Source organism: Pelophylax lessonae (genome assembly GCF_965119305.1).
Source record: "Pelophylax lessonae genome assembly, chromosome: 12".
Lineage (NCBI taxonomy): Eukaryota > Metazoa > Chordata > Amphibia > Anura > Ranidae > Pelophylax > Pelophylax lessonae.
The window spans coordinates 10,177,739-10,196,452 of NC_138779.1; the positions used below are offsets into that span (position 1 = coordinate 10,177,739).

At 43.7% G+C, this 18,714-nt stretch overlaps 1 protein-coding gene across 4 annotated transcripts in view; it reads left to right on the forward strand.

Annotated features, from left to right (window-relative positions):
* Positions 1-8,947, forward strand: part of KCNAB2 (potassium voltage-gated channel subfamily A regulatory beta subunit 2) — a 322,756-nt gene extending 313,809 nt beyond the window's left edge. For all 4 annotated transcript variants that reach the window (XM_082273335.1, XM_082273337.1, XM_082273338.1 and 1 more), the window contains 5 exons: positions 63-183; positions 2,290-2,384; positions 4,313-4,433; positions 5,841-5,929; positions 8,286-8,947. In XM_082273335.1, the coding sequence (XP_082129461.1) occupies positions 63-183; positions 2,290-2,384; positions 4,313-4,433; positions 5,841-5,929; positions 8,286-8,375 (516 nt within the window). In that variant the 3' untranslated portion in view covers positions 8,376-8,947. The remainder of the gene's footprint in view (positions 1-62; positions 184-2,289; positions 2,385-4,312; positions 4,434-5,840; positions 5,930-8,285) is intronic.
* Positions 8,948-18,714: the final 9,767 nt, after the last annotated feature.

Sequence of the window (18,714 nt, forward strand, 5' to 3'; positions counted from 1 at the left end):
TTGAAAATTGCGGAGAACTAAAACAAAGGTGACATTTTGGTTTATTCCCTCTTTCCTTGTAGGAAGCATACTCTGTAGCTCGGCAGTTTAATCTGATTCCTCCCATCTGTGAACAAGCCGAATATCATATGTTTCAAAGGGAGAAGGTAGAGGTCCAACTTCCGGAGCTGTTCCATAAGATCGGTAAGGTGCTGCCCTCCATATAAAGGTTATCTAAAGGGAACTTATCATTGAAATACACAGGCTACCATTGTGGGCTTCTGCTTTGGAGAATGCTAGTTTCCTGGCTGTCATGTAGACCAATACTTTGCTCAGTGGCACTCATAAACACTAAATGGCCCATGTGTATGCTGAATTCTTAGGATCTGCATTTAACTGTCCAAGAACAAACAGTTCTTCACTTTGTGCAAATGAGGAGTAGTCTTTACAACATCCTGGACTAGCCTCTCAACACAGAGGAACCCTTCGGTCTGAGGGAATCCCTGCTAACAATGACGATATCTACAACTCATGATACATTAGTGTGATGGCCAGTGGGAAGAATGTTCCTTACACTTGTAGTCATTGGGAAGGATTCCCCCCTTCAGATAGTTAGAATGATCAATGGTGTCAGCAGTGGCGGCTGGTGGTCCATAGGCCGGGGGGGCGGCAGACCGACTGCACCATAACCCCCCCCCCTCAGACCACACCAGGCCGCACACCATCTCCCCCCCAACCCGGACCATAGCGAGAGAGGAGAGGACAGGCAGGACCCCCCCCCCCCCGCTCACTCTCCTTGCCTGGATGCAGCAGCAGGCGGCGGCAGCTTCGGCTTCTTCCCCGTCTTCTGCGTCTCCTCCCTCCTCCTCCATGCCCAATGGCATGGCTTCTCCTTTCAGCCAATCAGGAAACAGGTTTCAAAACCTGCTTCCTGATTGGCCAGAAGGAGGATCCGTGTGACAATAGCGAATTTTCATATGCTATTGTGACACAACTGGGTGGGCTCGGGGCGCACTGCTCTGCGCCCCAAGCCCACCCTTTATTTTAGCTTGTGAGAACCTCTAATCACATGGTTAAAAAAAAAAATCCCCATTGAACTCCATGCGTCTGGCACCCCGCATGTAGATTAGGGGGCCGGACGCATTGATAGGGGGCGCCCCTGCTCCCCATATGACCAGCCGCCAGTTCAGTGGGAATTTATTTGAGATGCAGAAATTGCTTATTTCTTAAGGAACACCTAGCAACCTCTGGAGGAACCTTGGGATTCCATGGAACCCTGGGTGAGAAGCCCTGCCCTGGACTCTCATGGTGTAGAATATTCAACTGCTGTGGCCAGACATCAAACAGACTCTTCATGTCCAGTTCAGATCACATCAAGAAGAAATGGTGGAAGCTTTCTTCATGTGCCAGTACTTGGTACTTTATACCACTCCTGCTTCTCAAATTTCTGTCCTAGAATTGTGCAATGTCCAGGGCAACATAACTGCAAAACTGCATTTACCTGACCCCCATTTACTATAAATTAGCTCCTAACTCCCAGGGGTCCCTAGAGCAGCACAAATAGTATGTCCCCTATACCCTGCTTGTACACATGTGAGTTGGCTGCATGAAGGTAGCTACCAAGCTTTTGGCCTAATTGTGATGCTGCTGCAATCTCCTTCAATGTTTTTGCTTAATAGCTATCTACCCCGCAGAGTTTAGTTGTTGAATCAGACATCTCCCTGGAGGAAACCATTAAAGGGTGTGCATGATGGTGGGTAGCAGATGGTTGAGAATTAGCTGTTTCCTCTTTAGGGTACAACTTATCACATGCTTGTACCTGTTGCTTCACTGGTTGCCTTTACCAGCAAAGTTGTCCTTAGAAACCGTTGGGGATCTTCCCTCAAGAACCGTTTCTATTGTAAAGATTCTCTGTTTATATCCCTGCTTTGTTTATATAAAATAAAAAAAATGTTACATTTGCTCAGTGGAGCCATCAAATTAAGTGTCCAAGTACAACTGACATCTGATTCAAGAGGTATATTTAATATAAAACAGGGATCCTCAAACTACGGCCCTCCAGCTGTTGCAGAACTGTATGTCCCATGAGGCATTGTAAAACTGACATTCACAGACATGACTAGGCATGATGGGAATTGTAGTTCCTGAACAACTGGAGGGCCATAGTTTGAAGACCTGTGATATAAAATAAAATATAAAAAGGATCTTATGAGGAAGTTCTATATATGGCTGTGAACTCATTCTGTAAGTAAATTTTATTTACATTTCCTCAAAGTTTACTGTTTCTGTGGTTTTGATCTTCTCTTCCAGGTGTGGGGGCTATGACGTGGTCACCGCTTGCTTGTGGGATCGTTTCTGGGAAATATGATGGTGGAATTCCCCCATATTCTAGAGCGTCACTCAAGGTTTGTAATGATTATAATGTAATGCTACCCCCCGTAGGGGCCGCTGATAATAGATGGTTCTTCCCTAATAGTACAGAGGCTTCCCACCACCACAAGCACCAGTCCATACACACTCCAAGAACTTAGTCTAGGGGATGCATTTTTGATATTTATTGCTTGAAGAAATTTAAACTGGAGAGTGGTTAGGGCATAAGCTACTTCTAAACAATCAGCGATGACAATGAGAGGACAGTCTTCTCTCTAGTCTTACTCTGGTGGTTATTGAGGACATAGAATAGTCTAAGGTCTCTCAACTGTAGACCATAAGGCAATTCTCTTTGGCATCTGGTTACCTTGCACCACTAAACAACTACTGGCACCCAATCCAATTTGCAGGACACTGCACAAAAACAGGGGACACATTCCTCTAAAGCCCACACTCCAGGATTCTACTGAGGACAAGGGAATAGCCAGTAGTCTGAGACTCCATTAAAGCTGTCTCAGTCCAAGCTACATCTGGCACTTATATCCCAAAAGCACACAGTCACCTGGAATCAATTTAGGGTCTTTACTCACAAGTTTCCAGGACATTTTCCACCTTTCAGCTTCCTCTGGGCACCACTTAGTGAGGGAGATCATCCTTCTTCAGACCTGATCCCTTCTGGTGAAGTCCTACAGCCAGCTCCTCTGAAGGTCAATCCAGGCCCTCAGCCCCGACAACTCTGAGGCCTCAAGAACAGCTGCACAGTCCATGGGCTGCCTCAGGGCAGCAGCCCCCTGAGGCTTTGGAATCCCCCTGAGGAGATAGAACTATCTCTCCAGAGCTTTAGACTGTTTATCACCTCCCCAGCAACCTTCTGGACACTTCTCTCCAAAGATTGGCGAGGTCATGATAAATATTCTGGTTGGTCATTTGAATCTCCCTCCCTATGTTCTGGAAGCTTCTCCCAGAGACAGGAGGAAGTAATCAAACTCCCAGCCTGTGCAACCCAGAACAGACCAGTACAAACAATCACTGCTCCCTTGACCACAGAAGGAGCCTAAATTTTCCTAGAATCCTACGCTAGGAGGGTGCTAAATCAACATTTATTTTTTTTTTTAATTCTTATTTAAAGTGACAATTCCATAAAAAAAACAAGGAAGTTACAAATATCGTATGTCTTAACGACCTATGCCATAAAAAGGTGCCTGAAAATTTTAAACAAAGCAGGGGGGAGAAAGTACATCCATGTGGATGATGGATCTGTTCAGTGCATAATCCAAAAGAAGGAAAAAAAAAAAAAACACCAATAAATTTACGCCCCTTGCGGAGTTGCATAGCAGAGCTCCACTAAGTTTTTAGGGGAGGAGAAGGATAGAGAAAAAAAAGGAAATGTTGTGCACCAGTATTTCAGTGAAAGATAGTCTGATACCTCCTCGAGAGCTTGAATTTGTTCCATTGAGTCCACGTTTTATGGAATAGAGCTTCCTGTCTATTCATTGATGCAGTGAGTTCCTCCATATATCTTATATCATTTACTGCTCTGGTCCAGTGACTCAGTGTGGGAGGGGGAGGTAGATTTCCCTTGCTCTGGTATGCAAGACCTGGCCGCGTCGAGCAAATGTCTCACCACCGATTGTCGAAATCTGTTCTTTGAAAGAAATCAATGTTAAGTTTCAGCAGAACCCCTGGGGACCACCAAATTTTCGGATGGTCCACGGACCACTGGTTGGCGACCGCTGCTCTAAGGGTAATGCTCTAGACTGTGAATGCGGCTCACTTACAGTTGGTACATAGACATGCGGAAGGGTATTATGACACTGCTCCAGAGAGCCATGGAAAAAGCATAGATTTATATGACAGATGTACCATTGACGTTTCCCAGAAGCCATTTCTCCATATATAAATAGCTTATCTTATGGTGTTCCTGTAAACGTCGTCTAATTCCTAGCTGTGCGTGATTTTTCAGGGTTATCAGTGGTTAAAGGACAAGATATTGAGCGAAGAAGGACGACGGCAGCAAGCTAAGCTGAAAGAGCTTCAGGCCATTGCAGAACGTTTGGGCTGCACGCTTCCACAGTTAGCCATTGGTGAGTCTAGTTGTACAAATACCTTCTTGAGGAGCCTGAAGCATTCCTAAATGTGGTTTCCGGTGAATGGAGCAGACCAGATAATTTGCAAGCAAGCTGCAGTCTTGTGCTTGGACTGACGTGGATTGTGCAGATCTTTTAAAGCCAGGGACAGGAAAAACTATATGCGGTTTGCCTCATATTAAGCAAAGGCGCCTGGTAATCTATAGTTTGATAAATTGTGGAAATGTTTGAACTTGTGAGCCAATGCTCAGAAGATAACTGGATTCTTGACTTACCGTAAAATCCTTTTCTCCGAAGTTCATTGACAGACGCAGCTCCATATTCCTCTTAACCTTATGCTGCCCCCTACAGGAGTAGGACACTAGGCAGGAAAAAAACTTTACCACGCCTATGGAGCAGTCCCTGCAAGCATGACACCCACTCACTCTGCTATAGGATTCGGTTTTGTTGCAAGCAGTGTCAGAAGTAAAAAACCCCATCCCACTCAGAAATAGAGGGGCAGGTGCTGCGTCTGTCAATGAACTTCAGAGAAAAGGATTTTACGGTAAGTCAAATATCCAGTTTTCTCTATCGTTCATTGACAGACGCAGCTCCATATTCTTCTTAACCTTTGGGATGTCTCAAAGCAGTATTTGCATGAGGGGTGGGAAAACAATGCAGAGAAGAACGCAATTCCCCAAAGGCTAAACTTAGCCAACCAGGAATAACTGGAGCTCACCTAGAAACAACATACTTTTTGCATGTGTGAATTGAGGAAAAACACTTCCTTTCGAGCTGGAATCGAACCAGTGACCTAAGGATGTCTGTATGTTTCCTCTACAGTCCTACCAGCTCCATTGGGGCTCTGTCCTGGCGAGGCCTAGCGCCGGGCTATAACCGGCACATGCTCGCTAGCTGGACTGGGAGTCTTTAAGGATGTAGGATATCCAGTCTGAAACCCAGTCCGGCTGGTTATTGCAGTTCTCTCAGGAACATAACTAGCTAAAAAAATTCAAATTTTAACATGATTCCCTTTAAAAAAAAAAAAAAAAAGCTAAGACCGAAGTCCCAGCCGGGAACTAGGTCCTACTCCTAAACTAGGCAGGAACAAGCTGGATCCTTTAGCAGAGTGAGTGGGTGTATGCCTTCAGGGACTGCCCCATAGGCGTGGTAAAGTTTTTTCCTGCCTAGTGTCCTACTTCTGTAGGGGGCAGCATAATTCAATGGTTAAGAAGAATATGGAGCTGCGTCTGTCAATGAAAGATAGAAAAAGAACATTTTTGTTAGGCAAATATGGCTGTATCATTCCTAGGCTCAGTTCTTGTCTGTTCCATTGAAACCTCAATCCATGTTGGACACTTTTACGTCACGTTGGCTTTGATTTGTGGTCAGCACATTACTAATGATGGTTTGTTCTGTTTGCAGCCTGGTGTCTGAGAAATGAAGGTGTCAGTTCGGTGCTGTTAGGAGCTTCTAATGCCGACCAACTCCTGGAGAATATTGGAGCAATACAGGTTGGTCATCTAACAAACCACAGTAGACAATTCTTCTAGTGAATCTGCATTGTACTGGTGTAGCGCTCACCCCCTGCAATGGCCGCTGAGTTGTCCCAGGTTCCCCTCCCACTAGTGCAGCGGCAGCCAGGCACATAGCAACAATCAATGAAAAAGTCTAGGGGTTGCTTTTTTTTGTATTTATCGCTGAACAACCTGGATAGGGAGCTGTGGGATACTCCAGAATGCTGAATAGTATTAGGAGGGCACTCTTCACTCTGCAATACTTCTTAGAACAGTCCCTTCAACAATAGCTCAGGCAATGGACCACACTCAGACACCATAAGAATGTTCCGGACCAAGCAAGCCTCAGTGTTCCTGCACCAGGGGTTAACAGTCAAGGCAGTTGAGGTCGGTGGAGCACAAAATGTAGTAAAATGGCCAGAAGAACCATTATTTACAGAGGAAAGTGGGTTTGGATCTGGTGTCAGGAAAGCCATGTGTTATGGGGCAGTGGAGGAGGCCATAGAAAGAAGTAGTATCAGGAAAATGTGAAATGCGTTTCTGGGCCTTTATAACAAAAAGGTCGCATCTCTCTGGTAGGTGTTTTGGTATGGGAGGGTTGCACAACATAGAAACACAATTCTAAGAAGATTGTCCTATTTTATGTCATTTTTATAACCAAAGTGGACTTTTTATGGTTTTGCACTCAAACGAATATTGTTTACATATTTTGTTTCTTATATGTTAAGAATTGTTGTCTGTTTTATACTGGGTGAATATATAGGAAGGGTTATAGATCTCTCAATACATAGCTTATAAGATTTTAAAGCAGATTTTCACCCCTCCCTTTTTTTTTTAAACTTCTACTTACCTGGTGGTGAGTTCTGCACACTTCAGACTCTCACCCACCCAGGGGATCCAGCGTTATACAGCTGAGGCCCTCTTCTCTTCTGTCAGTACTCGATCCTGCGCTGCCATGTTTTGGTGTGACAGCATAAGGAGGCTGCCAGCTGTTCCGGGTTCAGCCAGCCCACCTTCCAATGACACGCTGCTAGGCCCGCCCCCAACTTCTTTACTGAATGAAAGGCTTTGCCTCATGGGATATGTGACTGCATATCCCAAGAGGCAAAGGGAGGACAGTGCATGTCATTCAACTAGGCCAGTGGTCTACAAACTGTGGCCCACGGGCAAGATGTGGCCCTTAGCTTGCCTTTATCTGGCCCTTGGGGCACTTTATCGCCTACTGATATGAGGCATATTTCCTCCCAGTGACACCAACGATGAGGCATTATTCCTACCACTAACACCAACAATAGGACATAATTGGTGGGGCACTTTACCCTCCACTGATACCAACAATGGGGCACTATTCCTCCAATTGACACCAATGATGAGGCACTATTCCTCCCACTGACTCCAGTGTTGGGGCACTATTCCTCCCACTGACTCTAGTGGTGGGGCACTATTCCTCCCACTGACTCCAGTGGTGGGGCACTATTCCTCCCACTGACTCCAGTGGTGGGGCACTATTCCTCCCACTGACTCCAGTGGTGGGGCACTATTCCTCCCACTGACTCCAGTGGTGGGGCACTATTCCTCCCACTGACTCCAGTGGTGGGGCACTATTCCTCCCACTGACTCCAGTGGTGGGGCACTATTCCTCCCACTGATACCAATGATGGGACACTATTTCTTCCACTGATACCAATGATGGGACACTATTCCTCCAATTGACACCAATGATGGGGCACTATTCCTTCCACTGATACCAATGATGGGGCACTATTCCATCCACTGACACCAACGATGGGGCAGTATTCCTCCCACTGACACCAATGATGGGGCACTTTTTTTTTCCCACTGACACCAACGATGGGGCAATATCCCTCCCACTGACACCAATGATGGGGTTTTATCACTCCCAATATTACCAATAATAAAACACTATTCCTTCCACTGACACCAACAATGAGGCACTTTTTCTCCTCTTACTGACCACAAGCGACATGTATTTTCTACCCCCACTGACCACTAAGCCTGAGGCATTTTTTTTTACTCACAATGGTGTTGGAGCATTTTCTACTCCCGCTGGCCACAATCCGGCCCCCCTAAAGTCTGAAGGACAGTAAACTGGTCCTTTGTTTAGAAAGTTTGGAGACTTCTGGCCTTGGCAAATGATGTGCAAGGGTAGGAGGCAAGGCTGGACAATTTAGGGGACAAAAAGCGCTATTTTTGCAGAGTACTGGAAAAGGGGTGAAGAGGAGGGATAATGTATTTGAGGATGAAGGTATTGGGTTTGCATATATTATTGTGTTCCGTTTGCCAAAAAATTGTATTGTTCTGACTTGCCTTTTCTTTTCTTTTGATGCCACAGGTCCTTCCAAAGCTATCGTCTTCTATTATACACGAGATTGATAGTATTTTGGGCAACAAGCCATATAGCAAAAAGGACTACCGATCCTAATGCAGGAAGCCGCATTTCTGGACTGTCCTAGTTCTGCTCCAGTTCTTCTACTTGCCTGCTTTAAGCTTTACTCAATCCAAATGGAGTGTGGTCGTATCAAAAAAACAAGAAAAAAATAATAACAAAAAACACAACATTTCCAGATAACGCCAGGAAACTGTTCAAAAAGTATTATTAATGTGAAATTACCATGCGCTTAATGTATCCAAATCTCTGCTAATTTGTTTAGCTGCACAACAAGTAGTCACATAGGGCGGGCGCTGTCTGTGGAAGCAGGGTACCTTTTTTTAACGTCACTTTTCGAATACGGGCACTCCATACCGTGGCGGCAGATGTCTGATGATGCATGATAAAGTAGGCAATCAAATAAGAGAATGAGCGACATCACATATACCCCAAAATAATTCTTACTCTGTAATACATGGGGTTGTGGTGCCGCATCTGTAAATGTACAGAAATCTTTTCACATAGAGCTCCGACGTCTGAGGCACCACTTACAAATTGTATTTATGATTAAAAATTTTTATTTTTACAGCTGAACTCCAGGAATTCAGACAATTTGTAAAATGTGCTGGCATGGTATGAGTTAAGTTTAAGTTGATCTCTTTAATTTACATCTGACAGTTTTAGGGAGCTCTGAGAGTACAGCTATCACTACATTTCCAAAGTTCTAACAGGAGAGAAGTTGCTCTCTAATACAGCAGCCTCTGTGCCCGCCCCTCTCCTCTGCTGTCCATTCAAAGAAGCCTTTATATGTTGTGAATGAGTTCACATAATACAAAGTGCTCTGTAATTGGGCAGGTGGAGGGGAGGGGTGGGGAACAGTGGGCGCATTCAACTCTGTAGTTGCAGTAGCTGGGAGCAGAAGGTCCAGCGTCAGAGCGCTTGAAGGATAGTGATAACTGTGTTGCCGGTGCTCAATAAAAATTGGAAAAAAAGAGATAAAGTCCATGAGGTGGACTGCCATCAGTTAAGTTCAACAAGGTGCATGCCACCTCATGGATTCATCTCTTTAATTTACATTTGACAGTTTCGCAGAGCTCTGGGAGCATGGCTATTACTACACTCCCAGAGCTCTGACAGGAGAGACGCTGCACTCTTATACAGCAGCCGCTGTGAACGCCCCTCTCCTTCCTCTGCCGTCCATTCAAAGAAGCCTTTATTTTTTGTGAATGAGTTCACATAATACAAAGCGCTCTGTAATTGGGCAGGTGGAGGAGAGGGGCGGGAACAGTGGGTGCATTCAACTCTGTAGCTGGGACCAGAAGGTCCAGCATCAAAACGCTTGAAGGATAGCGATAACTATGTTGCCAGTGCTCAATAAAAATGTAAAATTAAAGAGATAATGTCCATGAGGTGGACTGCCATAAGTTAAGTTCAAAAGAGGTGCATGCCACCTTGTGGAATCATCTCTTTAATTTACATCTGACAGTTTCACAGAGCTCTGGGAGCATGGCTATTACTGCACTCCGAGAGCTCTGACAGGAGAGACGCTGCACTCTCATACAGCAGCCGCTGTGCCCGCCCCTCTCCTCTGCTGTCCATTCATAGAAGCCTTTATATTTTGTGAAGGAGTTCACATAATACAAAGCGCTCTGTAATTGGGCAGGTGGAGGGGAGGGGAGGGGAGGGAACAGTGCATACATTCAATTCTGGAGCTGCAGTAGCTCAAGTCGGAATCTCCACAGTCAGAGTGCCCGATGGATAGTATTAACTAGGCTGCCAGTGCTCAAAAAAATAAAAATGATGACTTCAAGAGATAAGTCCATGAGGTGGCATGCAATTTGTTGGAATTAACTCATTGTAATCTAGCCCATTGTACAAAGTGGCTGAATTCCTGGAGTTCAGCTTTAAAATAAAATGTTGATGTTATACAACAGTGTGGGCAAACCTTCCTATTTTAGCACTCCAAATGCCACTGACCAGCTAATTCTCTGTATATAACAGTGATATTATTAATTGTATATAAATGTCATAATACAAACATGTTTTTGCTTCATAATACTCGGTCTTCAGTGGAATGGGGACAACTCGATACATTTTGCAGCTATAATTGCTGCTTCTTCAGCAATATGTTGGAGATGGATCCATGAGGAATCCCAAAACAGAATAAAATGTTACATACATGTAAGTGTATAAAGCAATTTCCATAGATAAAATGTGTCCACATACAATGCTCTCTCTCAATTTTTGTGTAAATAAGACCTCAGATTTTATAGACTTTGTTGTAAGTGGTGCCTCCAAAGTCTGAGCATTATTTGAAAAGATCAAAGTAAAGTCTGCTTATTAGATCCAGGCTACCTCCCTCCCTCCCTTTAAAGCAGTGGTTCTCAACTCCGGTCCTCAGGACCCACTAACAGGCCAGATTTTAAGTATCACCTTGGGGAGATGCAGACTAGAATACCGCAATCACTGAGCAGCAAAATATAATCACCTGCAATGTATTTCAGTTATCTTGCAAACCTGGCCTGTTAGTGGGTCCAGAGGCCCGGAGTTGAGAACCACTGCTCTAAAGCATTATGATGGTACTTGAAGGAAAAAGTTAGACTATATCGGGGTTTCTCAACCAGGGTTCCTCCAGAGGTTTCTAGGGGTTCCCTTTGCAATGAGCATTTTAGTCTCCTTAGATAAGTTCCCACTGACACCATTGGTCTTTTTAGTTAATTCTTCCCAATGTCCACAAGTGTAAGGAGCATTCTTCCCACTGACCATCACACCAATGTGTCATGAGTTGTAGATATAGTAAGTTTTATCAGGGGTTCCCCGAGACCAGAAAGGTATTGCAAGGGTCCCTCTGTGTTGAGAAAGGCTGGACTATATACTTTTGTAACCCTTCCCTTCTGCATTGTGGATATTGGTATCCTTCCAGCAAGATTTCTGGTAAATAATGAGTACCCAAGATCTCTTGAGAAGACCCTCCAGTTCATTGCAGCAGTATCTTCTCACAAGGTTTTGGATCTTATCATTCCCAGGTGTGAGGTCACCATCGCCTTACTGTTGATATCACCAGCACATGGTATTGGTCAGAGACTTTCATTTGATGTATATAAGCAATGTTTCATAGCCTAATACCTACCTCATTCCTCAACAGTGACAATTCCACCCTGGAATGATGAAGGAGTTAGTGCTTGGGCTCCGAAATGTTGCTTATACAAGGGCTGTACCACATGGAATGCAAAAGTCGGCATAACTTTTTTATTAATTTACATAGGTTGTTCAAATGTCACTCTAAAGCAGGTTTTCTCAACTAGGATTCCTCCAGAGGTTGCTAGGGGTTCCATGAGCAATAAGAAATTTCTGCCTCTCAGCTATATTTTCTTAATCTCCATTGATACCATTAGCTATCTGTAAGGGGGGAATTCTTCCCAATGACCACAACTGTATGGAGAATTCTTCCCAGCAAATGTATTATTTTTCATTGCAGATAAATAATGTATTCCAAGCATAAGCAATGTGCCGTCATTACGTTCTTGATAAAGGAGGGGTTAAGGCTATCCAACATCCACAGAAGGCTACAGAATGTTTACAGAGATGACACCATTGGCAAGAGCAATTAGCACAAATGAATGAAGAAGTTTAAAGAAGGAGAAACCAACATTAAAGACAAATCACACAGTGGGAGACCATTAATGTTGAACAGCCTGCACCCCTTCTTCATCAAGAACTCAATGATGGCACGTTGCTTCTGCTTGGAATTTATTATTTGCCACAGATAATAAAGAAGAAAAAGAGTTACATAGTTACATATTTAGTGAGGTTGAAAAAAGACATCAGTCCATCCAGTTCAACCTATGATGTGTGTGTGTGTTTGCTGTTAACCGTAACCGTATGTACAACATACCCCTTGTATGTTGTACATTGTATACCCCTGTATGTTGTACATTGTATACCCCTGTATGTTGTGGTCTTTAAGGTGCCCATCTAATAGTTTTTTTAAACTATCGATGCTCCCTGCTGATACGACTGTTTGCGGAAGAGAATTCCACATCCTTACTGCTCTGACAGTGAAGAACCCCCTACGTACTTTAAGGTTAAACCGCTTTTCCTCTAGTTATAGTGAGTGGCCACGTGTCTTATTGTATTCCCTTTCAGGTTACTAGGAGTTACTAGATGCCCACTTTTCATTAGTTTTAGTACAGCCCCCAAAAAATCTAGGTAATATCGTTCCAATGTCCACACCATCTGTCTAGGTCAGTGATAGCGAACCTTGGCACCCCAGATGTTTTGGAACTACATTTCCCATGATGCTCATGCACTCTGCAGTGTAGTTGAGCATCATGGGAAATGTAGTTCCAAAACATCTGGGGTGTCAAGGTTCTCCATCACTGGTCTAGGTATTCTGTCTAAGTATATTGGTGTGAATTACCCACAAATGAGCTCTAGGTCACTTTCTTTTGACACGTTGCATTTGTAAACGAAACGCGTTGGAGAGACCTGGGCAGTTGCTGAGGACACTGGAACAATATAGTTTTTTACAAGCAGTAGCCATTACAACAACCTGAGTAAGTTAATGTTAAAAAGTTATGTCCACTTTTGCATTCCTTTCGGTACAACTCAAATAAAAAGTCTGTAATTGAGTATACAATGTGTTAGTGAAAGCTACAATATATTGACGACACCAAAAGCTACAAATCCTATCCGAGATTGTCATTGCAAGAGATGCAATGCATTGTATCTTCTGCTTACATAGTTACATAGTTAGTGAGGTTGAAAAAAGACATCAGTCCATCCAGTTCAACCTATAAACTTCTTCTAGCATGGTCGCCCAATAAAAGTCTGTAATTGAGTATACAATGTGTAAGTGAAAGCTACAATATATTGACGACACCAAAAGCTACAAATCATATCAGAGATTGTCATTGCATTGTATCTTCTTCTAGCATAGTCGCCCTGGCCTAGGCTCCTCTGGTGGAAGACAGGTGAAAGAGAAGTATATAATCTTTTATATACAGGTACATTTCACAAGTACTATTCTGCAGCAATATTTACCAGGGTTGGGTGCCTGGATATAATAAGCAGACCTTTACCATTACTACATGTTTTAAGGGTTGAAGCTTTTTTTTTTTCATGCCTCCATCTTGTTACTGGATGGAATATAGAATGAATGCACAAAAAAAAGGGGGCGCCACTACGCTATGCAAGTGACCGACGCACTTCAATTTGTTCATCTTGGTGAACTTGAGCCTAATTTGAGTATTTATTTGCATTGACTGTTTATGACAAAAAATCGGGGCTGTTGCTTTGGCGAAAGGCTCTGGTTTTCCATGTTGCGTATTACGTACGCAGCCCTTACTCGTTCTCTTAATCTCGTAGAGAAAGAACTGGAATTTTACATATTGAAAAGTCTTTAAACTCTGCTTTAAATCTTATACCTCATTGAGGGAAACAAGTCTTGTTTAACAGCTTGATTTTAATTTTTCCTCAATTTTCTTTTTTTTTTTTTTTTTTTGCAAGTGTCTTCAATAAGTCTTAGAAATATGTATATTTTAATTTCTGGGTTGCTATGTTTTTATTTTTTTTGTTTTCTTTTATATTTCACAATATCTTAATCAGGGATGAGCGATTTGTCGTGATTTTTCTGCTGTTGCAGCCTATTTGATGGTTTGAATCCCCTCAGCGGAGCCAGTCAGTATTTTGCGTGTGGAACAAATCAATTTTTATGGCATTTATTTTGGGATTCTAAAACTTTGCATATCTTTTTAGTCATATCTTTGTCACAGACTTGAAGTTTGAACACTGTTTTGTTTTTTGTCGGCCTACTAAGAGACGCTTGCACTAGACTGATGATTAACTACTTATAGGCGTATTTTATGAGGCAAAAAGCACAGAAAGGTAAACCCTGGCAATTAATAAAGTCTATGTAACTGACCTTATGAATATTGGATTGATTGCTATGGGTTACTGCTTGTTTGCATGTCATCATTGCTCTATGCATGGCCTTTTTTTAATAAGCACTAGGAGGAGTCAAAGTAATTTAACCACTTCTGGACCGGAAGATTTTCCCCCTCAATGACCAGGCCATTTTTTGCGATTCGGCACTGCGTTACTTTAACTGACAGTTGCGTGGTCGTGCGATGCTGTACCCAAATAAAATTGATGTCCTTCTTTTCCTCACAAACAGAGCTTTCTTTTGGTGGTATTTGATCACCTGTGCAATTTTTATTTTTTGCGCTATAAACAAAAAAAGAGCGTCAATTCTGGAAAAAAAAACAATATTTTTACTTTCTGCTATAAAACATTATCAATAAAAAAAAAAATTTAAATCAAAATTTTTCAGCATTTTAGGTCAATGTTTATTCTGGTACATATTTTTGGTAAAAAAAAAATCCCAATAAGAGTATATTGATTGGCTTGCGCAAAAGTTAACGCGTCTACAAACTAGGGGGAAAGATTTGTTATTTTTATTTATTACTAGTAATGGCGGTGATCGCCGATTTATAGCGTGACTGCGACATTGTGGCGGACAGATCGGACCCCTAACTGACATTTTTAACACTTTTGGGGGGACCAGTGACATTACTACAGTAATCAGTGCTAAAATATGGACTGTCACTGTGCTAATGACACTGGCAGGGAAGGCGTTAACACCAGGGGTGATCAAAGGGTTAAATGTGTCCCTAGGGGGTGCTTTTTAACTGTGTGGGGGGATGTACTTATGGAATGAACACAGGGACCTGTGTTCCTAAATAGAAGGAACACTGGAGCCCTGTGTTCATTGCTGACAGAACAGTGGTCTGCCGCATTTACAAAAGAAGACCGCCGTTCTGTCTGCACGGGGATCGATCGCGGGTGTTCGATGGCAATCGTGGCCGCCGGACCTGCAGATCATCTTCCCCTGTGGCTAAATAGAAGGAACACTGGAGCCCTGTGTTCATTGCTGACAGAACAGTGGTCTGCCGTGTTTACAAAGGGAGACCGCCGTTCTGTCTGCACAGGGAGCGATAGCGGGTGCTCGATGGCAATCGTGACCGCCTGACCTGCATATCAGCTTCCATTGTGGCGAATAGTCACGTGTGCCCCCATTTGCGGTCCCTGGAGCCTTGTGTTCATTGCTGACAGACACAGCAGACTGCCGTTCCTGTCTCCACCGGGAGCAAAAGTGGCCGCTGGACCGGCAGATCAGCTTCCCTTGTGGCGAATCGTCACGCGTGCCCCAATTTACGGTCCCTGGAGCCCTGTGTTCATTGCTGACAGACACAGCAGACCGCCGTTCCTGTCTCCACTGGGAGCAATCGTGGCCGCCGGACCCACAGATCAGTTTCCCCTGTGGCTAAATAGAAGGAACACTGGAGCCCTGTGTTCATTGCTGACAGAACAGTGGTCTGCCGTGTTTACAAAAGAAGACCGCCGTTCTGTCTGCACGGGGATCGATCGCGGGTGCCGGTGCCAATCCTGGCTGCTGGACTCTTAGATCAGCTTCCCCTGTGGTGAATGGGCACGCATATGCAGTTACGTAGTTTCGCAAGACAGAACCGACCTGCCACAGTATTTGTACTGCTGGCTGTCGGCAAGTGGTTAAGGTAATACCCTGAAGGAGGGAAAAGCCGCTCAGGTGTGGTAGTTAAGCCTGGTGCAGGTCAGATCCGTCGTCCAAAATTATAGAAATCCAAAAGTGTGACCGCACACAAAGCAATAGTTGAAATCAATAAATTCCTTTATTCCTCGTAGGTGAATTCATACAGACAGTGCAAAGACAGACATGTCAGGTTGACGCGTTTCACGATACAGATGATTGCTTACTCATAGCCATATGGGTGTGGTTATGAGGAATTTATTGATTTCAACTATTGTTTTGTGTGCGGTCACACTTTTGGATTTCTAAGGTAATACCATCTCGTGTACAACAAAGGCAGCCATTTTGAATCTCTTGGCAATCAGTTGACATTGGTGAGACCAGTTTGCCTTAGTGGTGACACTGATTGCTAGGTAGCATTGTGCACGGCTGCTTAATGGCCGCCAGACGCATGTTTGTGTGAATCACAGATTTTGTAGCCCAAGGACTGAATGCACATATAGGCCCTGAAAAGGGACTTATACACTCAGCTGTGTGTTTGTACAAAGCGATCACATTCTTTTTTTTTAACATAAGATCAAGCTTTGCCCACCACGTGGTCCATTTGTAAAAGGAAATTCTGCTTTGATGTCACAGATTGGTGTACTCCTTGATTAATACAATAGTAGAAGACCTCTTTAGCCTTGTATTGTTTGTAGCACCGATCCATATGGGGTAGGGGGAGGCTGCTTTTTCCTAGCAGTATGTTTATTTCTAATCCTCTTTTCTGGGAAAAGATCCAAAACGCACAATTGTGATGTACAGCACTAAAAAAAAAAAAATTGACTTTTCTGTTGCACATCATCTCGATTAATTGTATGGGGGAGGGTGGTGGGTAGGACTTTAGGAAAGGCCTCTTTTTTTATTAAGCTGCACAATCTCTATGGCCACTGTTTAAATCTGCTTTGTCTGTCGTATGGTTATAATAGTGCAAGACGATGCTTTTAGGCGTCGCCTTGGCTTTAATGGAGGAAATTGAAACCTCTGAGTGTCCATAAAGCCAGTGCCCAGAGCAGTCTTTGAAATGGTAGATATTGAATTGTCCGTAAAATCTGACTTTACCCCAAAGTGTTTTATTGTTGTGTCCCTATTGGGAAGATGTGCCCTCGCTTTCTGTCCTGGTGACACCTAAGTCAATGCTGTAAGGTAAATTGCTCTCGCTAAAATCCAAATGTTCTTCCTTGATCAATGGTTAACATGGTACAACATGCTACTACTGCTGTTTTACATGTTTGGACTGGAAAATCAAAACTGGAAAAATAAGTAAGGAACACAGCCCGTGTTAAGTATCCTGGCGTTGCTTGAAAACCTTTGGAAAATTATTTGGTTGCCATTAGCATGGTCTTCTGGGAACATCTAAACCCTGAGCCTACACTCAAGTCAGGGGTTCCCAGTTCAGCTCATCCAATGATTCTCTAAAGCAGCCTTTCTCAACATTTTTACCCCAGAGGACCCCTTGGAATAATTTCCAGGTCTCAAGGAACCCCTGGTAAGATTAGTCTATTGGGGTTCTTTGGGAAAATGCCCCTTACATTGGTGGTGGTAAGAGGGAAGAATGCCCTCCTTGCAGCGGTGGCCAGATTGACACCTTGGCAGTCATGCAGCTGGCTCTGCTAAGTGGCATTGAACCTAGAACAATGCAGGCACCATCAAATGGAAAGTCAGTTAGCCACAGCTCAAGGAACTTTAGGGTTCTTTTGAACCCTAGTTGAGAATGGCTGCTTTAAAGATTTGTTAAGTACACCCCTTATTCAGAAACAGACTCATGCCTCCCCACTACAGTCTATAGGAAGTCGTAGAAAATATGTTTCTTGAGGGTGAGGAGCTAAAGCAAGAGCCTGCAAAGTATCTTTGTCAAAGCCATGCTCATTCTTACTGAAGAGTAAAGGCGACCAAGTAAGTCTGTTTTTAGAATTTTGAAGAGTTCTTTTAGCAGTCCCCCGCCCGAGTAATTTTACTTGTTTGCAGTGGGCTCCATAAAGGGGTATAAAGCCCTCCATAATGGCCTTCTACATGCCACTCAGCTAAATTGTACACTCTCATTTATGAGCCTTGTTCTTGAGTTCTGTAGGCATCTCAACTTCTATTTCAAAATCAAAACTTTGTTTACAATGTTGACTACTAAATCTGGCCTGGGAAAACTTTTTTTTTGAGCCACAGCCTCTGTTTTAATATATACTGTATACGTTTCTAGATGTTCTCAGCTTTTCACAATGGAATACCTTCGAATAATGAGGGCTGACTCACCTCTCTACCAGCCCTAAAACAAGGTGTGTGGAATTAAAGTAGATCTTTAACCTAAAGTATAAGTAATGTTACCCAGACTGTCCCCCACCCTCCTTTACAGTTGGAGTTTATTATTAGTTTTTTAACTGGTGCCATTTATTTGTATTGCCTAAGAGAGAGGGAAGTTTTCTTCCCTCCCCCCGCAAGTGCGCTGATGTGCCGCAGGGCTTCCGGTCCTGAGCTGTCTTTACTCTCTATGTGCACAGATGTGCTGAGGGACTCTGCCAGGACCTGAAGACTGGGCTGTGCCCTTCCACACATCTGTGCATGCACTTTAATGGTGGCACTGGGGGGGGGGGGTAGAGTCTGTACTGAAGTTCTGCTTTAACCAATAGTCAGGCAAGTAGTGAGGGAGTAGGCAGCCTTCAACAGTGTTTTCCAAAGTCTTTACTTGCATAGCAATCCACCCAGGTTTCAGGGCCCACTGGCCACTCAAGAAGACAATATGAGCAGAGAGCTCCTTTGGTCTGTTCTGGTGCAGGACTGTTAGAGGGCGCAGGC